This window comes from Drosophila simulans, chromosome X (genome assembly GCF_016746395.2).
Source record: "Drosophila simulans strain w501 chromosome X, Prin_Dsim_3.1, whole genome shotgun sequence".
In the NCBI taxonomy this organism is placed as follows: Eukaryota; Metazoa; Arthropoda; class Insecta; order Diptera; family Drosophilidae; genus Drosophila; species Drosophila simulans.
The window spans coordinates 7,805,298-7,815,760 of record NC_052525.2 but is presented as its reverse complement, the minus strand read 5'-3'; the positions used below and the strand labels follow the sequence as shown (position 1 = coordinate 7,815,760).

General features: G+C 51.5%; 3 protein-coding genes across 5 annotated transcripts; 2 read left to right on the top strand and 1 right to left on the bottom strand.

Moving 5' to 3' along the window:
• Nucleotides 1–214: 214 nt before the first annotated feature.
• Nucleotides 215–3,325, top strand: LOC27207495 (NADH-ubiquinone oxidoreductase 75 kDa subunit, mitochondrial). Its single transcript, XM_016183176.2, has 6 exons — nt 215–367; nt 576–763; nt 835–1,166; nt 1,234–2,260; nt 2,322–2,810; nt 2,870–3,325. Exons 2-6 carry the CDS (start codon nt 581–583, stop codon nt 3,032–3,034), a joined length of 2,196 nt encoding a protein of 731 aa, XP_016038516.1. The 5' UTR covers nt 215–367; nt 576–580; the 3' UTR covers nt 3,035–3,325.
• Nucleotides 3,326–3,922: 597 nt separating this feature from the next.
• On the bottom strand, nt 3,923–9,461 carry LOC6725434 (thioredoxin reductase 1, mitochondrial). 3 transcript variants are annotated; one of them, XM_016173605.3, is made up of 4 exons: nt 9,217–9,461; nt 5,520–5,865; nt 5,223–5,449; nt 3,923–5,151 (listed from the first exon to the last, which is right to left on the bottom strand). In XM_016173605.3, exons 1-4 carry the CDS (start codon nt 9,230–9,232, stop codon nt 4,265–4,267), a joined length of 1,476 nt encoding a protein of 491 aa, XP_016038513.1. In that variant the 5' UTR covers nt 9,233–9,461; the 3' UTR covers nt 3,923–4,264. The 3 variants fall into 3 exon arrangements, with proteins under 3 accessions (XP_016038513.1, XP_016038515.1, XP_016038514.1); XM_016173607.3 differs by lacking the exon at nt 9,217–9,461 and adding an exon at nt 7,900–8,371; XM_016173606.3 differs by lacking the exon at nt 9,217–9,461 and adding an exon at nt 7,456–7,537.
• LOC6725433 (C-factor) lies at nt 8,503–10,459 on the top strand. The gene is made up of 3 exons (XM_002106413.4): nt 8,503–9,000; nt 9,703–9,754; nt 9,815–10,459. The coding sequence occupies exons 1-3, from the start codon at nt 8,875–8,877 to the stop codon at nt 10,378–10,380; spliced, it is 744 nt and encodes a 247-aa protein (XP_002106449.1). The 5' UTR covers nt 8,503–8,874; the 3' UTR covers nt 10,381–10,459.
• Nucleotides 10,460–10,463: the final 4 nt, after the last annotated feature.

Here is a 10,463-nt window from a genome sequence, read left to right as displayed (position 1 = left end):
GCGCCATCTTTGTTTTGAGATATTAAATTCATACTGAGAGTACGCTCACAAGTGAATGGCCAAACAAATTTGAGCAGCTGTCCACTCGCGTTGCCAACAACAGGAACACTTGAACAGGTGGCAATCGAAGCAGTTAACAATACCAAATATATAGTTTTTGAATAGAAAAACTAATTTCAGAGATTTATAAATTGGTTTCGCACATAAATTTCTATTTACGGAATAAATTTAAAAACCGATAAATTATTGCGATTGACCAGCTGTCAATGCGGCAGTTGGCAACGCGGTCGGTCTGTCAAAGCAAAATCCGATAAAAAAAAAGTTGTCTCCACATTAAAAGATCACAGGAATATTTTCCAGCATTTCGGTAGGTTTTCGTCCGCTTTTGGCGTCCTCCAGGATACCCATTCAGGTGGCAATTGGCGGTGCAGAGAAGGAGCAGACTCCGGAAACACACACAATTCAAAAACAATCGATATGCGGGAGTGTTGTGCCAACCAGCGTACCAAAACACTTATGTAATTTTCATTGGCTCCTCCGATTGCAACGGATTTTTGGTTACCATCTCGTTGCAGAAAATATGATACGGGCACCGCTAGTCAAGGCGCTGGGCGCTCTGGGCTCGCCCACACATCAGATGGCCAGCCGGGCGGTGCGAACCAGCGCCATGGTGGCCCAGACACCGGCGAAGGCGCCCGAGAAGATCGAGGTCTTTGTGGATGACATTCCCGTGCAGGTGGTACCCGGCACCACTGTCCTCCAGGTTGGTTTCCAGTCCCTCGTTCGCGGAAAGCGCCTTCTAAACCCATATCCCCTATGCCCTGCAATTCATAGGCTGCTGCCCAGATCGGCGTGGAGATACCCAGATTCTGCTACCACGAACGTCTTGCCGTGGCCGGCAACTGCAGGATGTGCCTCGTCGAGGTGGAGAAGAGTCCCAAGCCAGTGGCCGCCTGCGCTATGCCCGTGATGAAGGGCTGGCGCATCAAGACCAACTCGGATCTGACCCGCAAGGCGCGCGAGGGCGTCATGGAGTTCCTGCTGATGAACCATCCGCTGGATTGCCCCATCTGCGATCAGGGCGGCGAGTGCGATCTGCAGGATCAGGCCATGGCCTTTGGTTCCGATCGATCCCGCTTTACGGACATTAACTACACGGGCAAGCGGTAAGGAGAATAATCCATCAAGTTCCTTTTCCGTAAACTGAAGAAATTCTACCTAATGCGTTAACAGCGCTGTCGAGGACAAGGACATCGGACCGCTAGTCAAGACCATCATGACGCGCTGCATCCACTGCACCCGCTGTGTGCGTTTCGCCTCCGAGATCGCCGGCGTTGATGACCTGGGCACCACTGGCCGTGGCAACGACATGCAGATCGGCACCTACGTGGAGAAGCTCTTCCTTACCGAACTGTCGGGCAATGTGATCGACCTGTGCCCCGTGGGAGCGCTGACCAACAAGCCCTACAGTTTTGTGGCCCGTCCCTGGGAGATCCGTAAGGTGAGCAGCATCGATGTGCTGGACGCCGTCGGCAGCAACATTGTGGTCAGCACCCGCACCAACGAGGTGCTGCGCATCCTGCCCCGTGAGAACGAGGACGTCAACGAGGAATGGCTTGCCGACAAATCGCGCTTCGCCTGCGACGGTCTGAAGCGCCAGCGCCTGGTGGCTCCCATGGTGCGCATGCCCAACGGCGAACTGCAGGCCGTGGAGTGGGAGGGCGCCCTCATCGCCGTCGCCAAGGCCGTCAAGGCAGCCGGTGGTCAGATTGCCGGTATTTCCGGCCAACTTGCCGACCTGGAGGCTCAGGTGGCCCTGAAGGATCTGCTGAACCGTCTGGGCAGCGAAGTGGTCGCCACTGAACAAGGATTTATTGCCGGAGGCACCGACAACCGTGCTAATTACCTCTTGAACAGCACCATCGCCGGTTTGGAGGAGGCCGACGCCGTTCTTCTGGTGGGCACCAATCCCCGTTACGAGGCTCCTTTGGTTAACACCCGTTTGCGCAAGGCCTATGTCCACAACGAACTGCAGATTGCCTCGATTGGACCCAAGATCGATCTGTCCTACGACCACGAGAACCTCGGCGCCGATGCCGCTTTGGTCAAGGATGTGTGCTCCGGAGCTCATGCCTTCTCAAAGGTTCTGGAGGGTGCCAAGAAGCCGGCCATCATTATTGGAGCCGATCTGTTGGAGCGTGCCGATGGTGCCGCCATTCACGCCACCGTTGCCGAGTACTGCAAGAAGCTGAAGAAGCCGGTAAGTTTGCTATCCCTTTGCTCACATGAATTCCATACTTAATCTGATGCTTCGCTTGCAGAACTGGAACCCCTTCAATGTGCTGCAGACCAACGCCGCCCAGGTGGGCGCCCTCGATGTGGGCTACAAGGCCGGCGCGCAGACCGCTGTGAAGGCTCAGCCCAAGGTGCTGTTTCTGTTGAACGCCGACGCCGGCAAGGTGACCCGCGAGCAGCTGCCCAAGGATTGCTTTGTGGTGTACATTGGATCGCATGGTGACAACGGCGCCTCCATCGCCGATGCCGTGCTGCCTGGTGCCGCCTACACAGAGAAGCAGGGCATCTACGTGAACACGGAGGGCAGGCCACAGCAGACGCTGCCTGGTGTTTCGCCACCGGGCATGGCTCGCGAGGACTGGAAGATCCTGCGCGCTCTGTCCGAGGTGGTGGGCAAGCCGCTGCCGTACGACAACCTGGACGAGCTGCGCAACCGTCTGGAGGATGTGGCGCCACATCTAACGCGCCTGGGCCACTTGGAGCCAGCCGGCGATGCCGGAGCAGCGGGCGCTATCGTAAGTTGAAATAATGCTCTATTGAAAGTTTTACTTTATTACTGTTTGTTTGTTTGCAGAGCAAATCCATCGGCGGTGGAGCCATCGATATTAAGCTAAAGGAGCTGCGCGACTACTTCATGACCGACGCCATTTCGCGCGCCTCGCCCACCATGGCCAAGTGCATATCGGCGGTCAACAAGCAGCAGCGGGAGAACGAGGCCAAGCAGAGTGTGGCTATCTAGGCGCCCACCCTCGCGTCTGATCTAAACTAATAACTAATTAATGTTTTTTTTTAAACTCTGCCCTTCGACCTTTCGCGCCGCACTCGCCCCCACTAACTAACGGACACAAAGACACCAGGACGAGCCGCGGGATGAGCCAGCGCAGGAGCGGGAAGAGGAGCACGATCGGCGGCTGCAGAGGCGCCAGCGCTGCGTCAGTTGTAAATGAAAAAGTCTTACGTTGTTTAAAACAAAGGTGTTATTCAATACGAGAAATAGGAAAACCAAAATAAAAATGTAATAGAAAAAATATCACAACAGCGACTTCTCACTGTGTTGGGTTTCACTTTGGGTATATTGGGCAATTCCAAGACGCTTGGTTCATTGTATAGCCATCTCGCTTCGTTTCGTGGCATCCAATCGTAGGAACACTTCGAAGGTGTTCCATACTCAATTAGATTTGATTAATGCTGATTCCTTATGGATTCTTATTGATTCCTCCTCTTTGTTGTTCATTAACTGATTGCATCAAATTACTGTCTTAATTTGATTTTGATTTGCTTGGAAGGATTCCTGAGGTCATAAAGTTCAACCTTTTCTTAGCTTCTATTGCACTTTATCACGCAGTTTTCCCTTTGAAAACTAAAGTATCATTTATTACCCACTGATATATATATCTCCAGGGTGCCATCGTTCTTGGCTGATTAATAGCCCCCGAGGGCCGAGATTCCCCTAACAATGGCATTAGCAATTAGTCGGGTGGCTAACAAGTTGTCAGGTTGGCAGACAGAATCGATTTAGCCAGGTCAAGTCAAGCCATTTGCATGGCTAATGAAGGTAGGCTATCTTAACTGATTGAAAAGGAAGGGCCAAAGGTCGAGGCAAGTTTTAAGAGAACTGAAACTCAGGTTTGTTGGCGAAAAATTATATTCTTCAACCGTACATTTAGGGGATTTTCATAGTTAATTTCATAGGTTCAAACAAATTCAAAATTTTGAGTGCATGTCGGCGGCGCAGCAGTCGTGGGTTGGGCTGGTCGCGCGGGGAGTTCCACTGGTGTCGTCCCACCCGCCATCGCTGCCCAGTGCCCCTCCCTTGCGCAGAGCTATTGTGTGGGTGTTAATTGTGGAAACTAAACGGAACTATTGAACTCATCGATCGCTGGGCCGCGACAACAACCATTCATCTACGGGAATTCGGGTGGAGCAAGCGGCTTCGACGCGTCCCAGTCGGCTGAGCTGCGTTCCCGCTTTAGCTGCAGCAGCTGGCCGGCGTGGGGTCCAGTCCGGAGCGCTTGGTGATGGCCAGCCGGGTGAACTCTTCGGCGGTCGTGGGATGGATGCCCACGGTGTTGATCAGCGTGTTAATGGTCAGGCCAGACTTCAAAGCGGCAGCGAATCCCTGGATAACCTCTCCGGCCACCGGGCCAATGTAGTGCAGTCCGTAGACGCGCTGGTCGCCATGGCGCTCGGCAACAGCCTTCAAGTAGCAGTAGCGCACGCTCTTCTGGGGAATGAAGAACTCCGTGGGCTTGTAGTAGCCGTGGAACACCTCGATCTCATCGGCTCCGAACTGCTTGACGGCATCCTCCTCGCTCAGGCCGACGCAGGCGTACTCCAGGGGCGTGAACACAGTGGTGGCCACATCCTTGTAGTCCATGCGCTGGTTAGATCCACCGTACAGGCGACGGGCCAGCAGACGACCAGCCAGAACGGCGACTGGTGTCAGCTCTGGCTTGCCGTAGATGATATCGCCGACAGCGTAGATGTTCGCCACATTGGTAGCCTCCTGGGAGTCCACTGGAATCTTGTCCTTCTGCACAGTCACGCCGGCATTGGGCAGGTTCAGATCTTCCACCAGACCCTTGCGGCCGATGGCCCACAGAACGGTGTCGTAGACATCTTCGGCCTCCTCGCCGGTCTCCACATTCTTGTACTTCACGAGCAGCTTGCCATCATCCTGCTTTTCCACGGACAGCGGCACCGACTTGCGCAGGAAGGGAATGCCACGCTCCTCCATCGAGGCTGCCACCAGCTCGGCCATCTGCTGGTCAAAGCCACGCAGCACAATAGAACGCACCATCACAGTTGGCTCGTAGCCGAGACCCTTCAAGAATCCAGCGCACTCCAAGCCGATGTCTGAGTGAAGAAGAGGAAACCGAATGGGTTATTCATCAATTTGATGTAAGCAAATGAAAGTCGCTACTTACAGCCAGCTCCCACCACCAGGGTCTTGCCGGGCTCGCGGTCCAAACTGAACAGATCATCGCTGGTGATGCCATACTCGACAGCACCGGGAATATCCGGATAGCGTGGTCGGCCGCCAACGGCAATGACGAAGGTCTGGGCGGTGATTGTGCGCTCGCCGCTCTTCAGCTTGGCCAGCAGGGTGTGCGAGTCCACGAAGGAGCCCAGTCCATTGATGTACTCCACTTTCCTGAGCGCGAATAGAAGGGTATAATTAGTGAGGATTCTCGAGCATATGCATTATATATAGTGACACTTACTTGTCGCGCAGATCCACACGGGTCACCCAGTTGACGGACTTGATGTGGTTCTGTACGGACTGCACCAGCTTGTGCCAGTCTGGCTTGATCTTGTCGTCCACGTTCCAGCCGTAGGCAGCTGCCTCATGGACAGCCTCGCCCAGAAGCGAGGCCTGGTGCATCAGCTTCTTGGGAATGCAGCCCACGTTCACGCAGGTGCCGCCAACGCCCCACTTGGTGCCCAGAGTGGGCGTGGGCTTAACGTAATCCAGACAGGCCACACGGGCTCCATTGAGGACCGCCTCCTTGGCGCAGGCCAGGCCAGCTGATCCGCCTCCAATCACAATAAGGTCGTAGTCGTAGGATCCTGAAGTATAAATAATGATTTCGTTTGGTAAATTATAACGTTCTAAGGAGATTCATCGCCTTTTGTTTAGAAAAATATGTAATCTACTGCCAAAATTGGGCTTAAAGAGGTCAAGAGGTCACAGAACATGAGGAGCCGTCAGGAAATCTAATCGTAGCACAGCTAAATCACCTTGTATTCTTGAACACTTATCACCGATAGTAACATCAAAACCCATGTTGTTTTGGCATGGTCTGTTATTGTTCTTAACCAGTATCTAGATTAGTTGAAAATCCTTATCAGTGATAAGTAATGATATCAATTAGCCATGTGGTGCCAACTACTCCATTTCCTCTCTAGCTTCACTCATGATTATGGCTAATCCCCGCCTGCCTTTGGTGGACTCCTCGCGCAGTCGTATGTCCAGATAGGCGGATCGGTAGATGCTCCTCCGGTGGCGTGGTTCACCCTCGACCAACTGGGACGCCGGTATGAATTCGAACAGATGCATCCAGACCGAAGAAGCGCGGAACGAAGACTGTTTGGCCGCCTGCAATCCGTAATCTGCACCGTGCAATCCCGTCGAGCTCCTTGGCTTCAGATGCCAGGTAGCGATAGGGCTGCCGAATGCCACATGCCACTGGGTCAGTGGGAGTTCGAATCAAAGTGGAGCAATCATCTAGCGACATCGCCACACACCAAGCCACGCCCGGCCCGGCCACGCCTCCCAACCGTCCGTCCGTTCGTCCACCCACGCCCCCATTCGGTTTGCTTTGACCCGCCGGACTTTGTCATGGTTACGCCCCAAAACTAGTTGGCAACACCACACACAGTTGGCTTTTATCGGATGGAATGCTAATCCTGGCCAGGAACAGGGGGAAATCAGGTGGCTACGTACGAATGCGAGTGCAAATAAACAATTGTTGTCGTCACACTGCAATTAATTGCGGTATGAAGTGGGGATGACGCAGCTTAGCAATGATGATGATGAAAGATCAAAGACGATGGCGGGCGCTCGTTGAGCGGCGATACGAGAGATACGAAATAGAAACACACAGATAAAGGAAATAAATGCACCCGACTGATATGGTGAAATCATCATCATCATCATAAAGCGATTCTCGAACATTCCGCAAAGGGTTATTCGTTCAAGAGCACCGCATTCGACAAAAATCACACATATGTTGGGGCTCTAAGGAAACCTATTATACCCTCAATTACCATTTAAAATCATAATATGCAATATCTTTAAGTAAATTCTCCTATTGTTTTCGGAATTAGAAGCTTCGTGTCTGCTCGATTGGCTAATTATTCATTTAACAAGAAAACTTGATCGTGGCATGTGGGATTTATATTATATAGTAAATTAAAACATCAGATACGTTTAGCTTCATACAAATAGATATTAGTTTTTGTTTACCAGCTGAAGGCAAAACAAATGACTTGTATGAATAGAATTTAAGAAACATTATTAATTCGTTAATTCATGTGATGCAATTTTGTTTTGAGGCAAATAATGAGCCCTGTAGTAGTTTAATCTGCAAATGAGTAATGCCTTCTATGAGCAATTCATTTAAAAGATTCGACTGACAAATTCAGAACTTTGTTGACCATTATACTTAGAGGATGTGCTCTTTTTGGCGCCCACAATGATGGCGCAAATCATGTACTTCAGCATGATACGAGTTTCGAGTGCTGTTCGCGCGACCCCGACTGTACAATTCCAGTTGGAGCGGGTGCGCGATGACGATTGACGATGACGGTGCAAATGTGTGGCGGCAAATGCCGGGCGGGCATATAAACCCTTGGCGAATACGTGCCGCAGAAACCCGATAAGCCAGGTAATAAGAGCAGAGTAATGGACTTTTTGGCCAGGCAACTAACGGTTATTGCATAATGGCGTCGGTTAAACACAAGAAGACCCAGAAAAAACAACAAGCAAGAAAACCGCGACAATCGACCGCGTTGCCAACCGGCGGCAACAACAGCAGCAGCAGCAGCTGCGGCGGCAGCAGCAAAAATCTAATCAGAATATCAATCGATATCGACGCTCACCTCCTTTGTTGCTCATCTTTCGCACCGGTTGCGCGTACATGGCCGCCCTGTCGCAATGTGGATGCTGGAAGGGTGGTGGTGCGCCGGCACCGGATCCGGCTGGAGCACTCCCACCGGGAGCTCCAGTACTGTCGCGTGATCCTCGCTGTCCCGTCGAGTTCATCGTTCGCTGAAACGTGTGCTGGGCACAGCTGAGACTACTGGAAATCCAATGGGGAAGCTTTGTTGTCAGTGAGCCTCTGTTTTGTAGAATGCTAGCCGAAGGAGACGTTAAAATCGTCGAGCACTGCCGCACGAACGTAACGGAGAATCTCGAATTGCACAAGTTCATCTTGTTGGCCGTTCCCCTTCACCGTTTGGCGTTTCTCTTTACCAGCTGGAGGCGAAACGAAACTATTCGCGAAAAGGGCGCAGAAAAATGACGGCGGAACACACAACACAAACACGTCGCTGGTTCGGCCGGGAATGCTGCGAAAGCGGTGGGCAGGCAGAGGTGCCGATAAACGGCTACGTAACAGAAGCAGCGAGAAAGAGAGAGGGCGCAAGAGCGCGTACTGCAAAAACCCGAATGTTTGGGATAAAAGGGAATTGCAATCAAGGAGCATCCATTGGAATGCGAGATTCCATTTGGGATTTGAACACCAAAACAGTTGTTCTGCCTAATGCCAATTGGAAATGTGCGAAACGCACGTTTGGCAATGCGCAAGTGTATCGATAACTCGCGGATGGTTGGCAACACTGCTGCTGGCCGAACGGAACAGCCGGCCGTCAAAATTTTTCCCAACATTTCACTATTTTCACGCTTGTGTTACGGCAATAAAGTCGATTGATAAGCACGGAGAGATCTGGCTGCGGGTCTGGTGAAATCCACAGAACACACGGAACCCGTATAGTAGTGCCGCCCTTTATTGGTTTTATCTCAAGTACGACGCGATAAGATTTCGAGCAACTCGATCGCAGATCTTCGGAAAAAACATGAACTCCATCCTGATAACCGGCTGCAATCGAGGATTGGGTCTGGGCCTGGTCAAGGCGCTGCTCAATCTTCCCCAGCCGCCGCAGCATCTATTTACCACCTGCCGGAATCGCGAGCAGGCAAAGGTGAGAGATGTTTTCTTCTTACTTTGCCTTGTCTCTCTACTAAGACAATCCAGTAATCCAACAAAACCGGTGACTCACAACCGTCGAGCAGAAACTACAGAAGCTACGCGAACAATCCACAAGAGCCACTATTACTACAAACCGCTTTTTAATCGTCCAAATGAGTATGCATAAATTGAATGGCTCCATTGGAATCGAATTAACTGTGAAACTCACCTTGCACGGGCGCCATTATTTTGTTGCTTGTTGGTAGGTGCTCCACGTAAATCAGACTGAAAACAAGGATCAACGGCGGGTAGTGAATGTTGTTGTCGTCGAAGCGGAAATGGAAAACTGCTAAGCGTGTGTTTTTTAGCGGCTCTCGGCACTCGCGAAAGCACGAAACGAATAAGCGGAGCTAACTTTTGCAATAGCTTTTGTACTTTCGTACGAGCGTGCGAAAGGGAGACGTCGATAGGCGGCTTGTCGATTGTTGGGCCTACTATTGTTCGGTCACACTAGCAGCACTTATCGTCTATCGGTTATTTTGGCACTAACGCGCTTGTTGGGCGCGCTATTTAAACTCTCATGAAATATCAAATTTGCCCCTCTCAATTCTCAAAATTACAGTATTTTAACTGGAAAATTATTTATATATAATTTCTTATTTACTTATAATGTGCTTCTTATTCAAACACTGTCTTTCCAAACTTGGCCCTACAGGAGCTGGAGGATCTGGCCAAGAAGCACTCGAACATCCACATCCTTGAGATTGGTAAGCATAATGTTTTACAGTCGCTAAACACTCTCACTTATAAATATAATTTCCTTGCAGATTTGAGGAATTTCGATGCCTATGACAAGCTAGTCGCCGACATCGAGGGCGTGACCAAGGACCAAGGCCTCAATGTGCTCTTCAACAATGCCGGCATAGCGCCCAAATCGGCCAGGATAACGGCCGTTCGATCGCAGGAGCTGCTCGACACCTTGCAGACCAACACGGTGGTGCCCATCATGCTGGCCAAGGCGTGTCTGCCGCTCCTGAAGAAGGCAGCCAAAGCGAACGAATCCCAGCCGATGGGCGTGGGCCGTGCCGCCATTATTAACATGTCCTCGATCCTTGGCTCCATCCAGGGCAACACGGACGGCGGAATGTACGCCTATCGCACCTCCAAGTCGGCCTTGAATGCGGCCACCAAGTCGCTGAGCGTGGATCTGTATCCGCAGCGCATCATGTGCGTCAGTCTGCATCCTGGCTGGGTGAAAACCGACATGGGTGGCTCCAGTGCGCCCTTGGACGTGCCCACCAGCACGGGCCAAATTGTGCAGACCATCAGCAAGCTGGGCGAGAAACAGAACGGCGGCTTTGTCAACTACGATGGCACTCCGCTGGCCTGGTGAACGATGACAGCGGTTAGTTTACCTGCATTTTGTTTCTGTTTGTTAATTGTTGTTGAATAAACTGGACTCCTAAAGTCAAGAAA

What these genes read in the sequence shown, in the direction of transcription:
- LOC27207495 (XM_016183176.2), top strand. Translation starts at nt 581, where the DNA reads ATGATACGGGCACCGCTAGTCAAGGCGCTGGGCGCTCTGGGCTCGCCC. An exon ending in CCGGCACCACTGTCCTCCAG is followed by an intron (nt 764 to 834) that starts GTTGGTTTCCAG and finishes TGCAATTCATAG; the next exon opens with GCTGCTGCCCAGATCGGCGT. An exon ending in GCAAGAAGCTGAAGAAGCCG is followed by an intron (nt 2,261 to 2,321) that starts GTAAGTTTGCTA and finishes CTTCGCTTGCAG; the next exon opens with AACTGGAACCCCTTCAATGT.
- LOC6725433 (XM_002106413.4), top strand. Translation starts at nt 8,875, where the DNA reads ATGAACTCCATCCTGATAACCGGCTGCAATCGAGGATTGGGTCTGGGC. An exon ending in GGAATCGCGAGCAGGCAAAG is followed by an intron (nt 9,001 to 9,702) that starts GTGAGAGATGTT and finishes TTGGCCCTACAG; the next exon opens with GAGCTGGAGGATCTGGCCAA. An exon ending in CATCCACATCCTTGAGATTG is followed by an intron (nt 9,755 to 9,814) that starts GTAAGCATAATG and finishes ATTTCCTTGCAG; the next exon opens with ATTTGAGGAATTTCGATGCC.
- LOC6725434 (XM_016173607.3), bottom strand. Translation starts at nt 8,230, where the DNA reads ATGAACTTGTGCAATTCGAGATTCTCCGTTACGTTCGTGCGGCAGTGC. An exon ending in AAAGATGAGCAACAAAGGAG is followed by an intron (nt 5,866 to 7,899) that starts GTGAGCGTCGAT and finishes TTTATACTTCAG; the next exon opens with GATCCTACGACTACGACCTT. An exon ending in CGTGTGGATCTGCGCGACAA is followed by an intron (nt 5,450 to 5,519) that starts GTAAGTGTCACT and finishes ATTCGCGCTCAG; the next exon opens with GAAAGTGGAGTACATCAATG.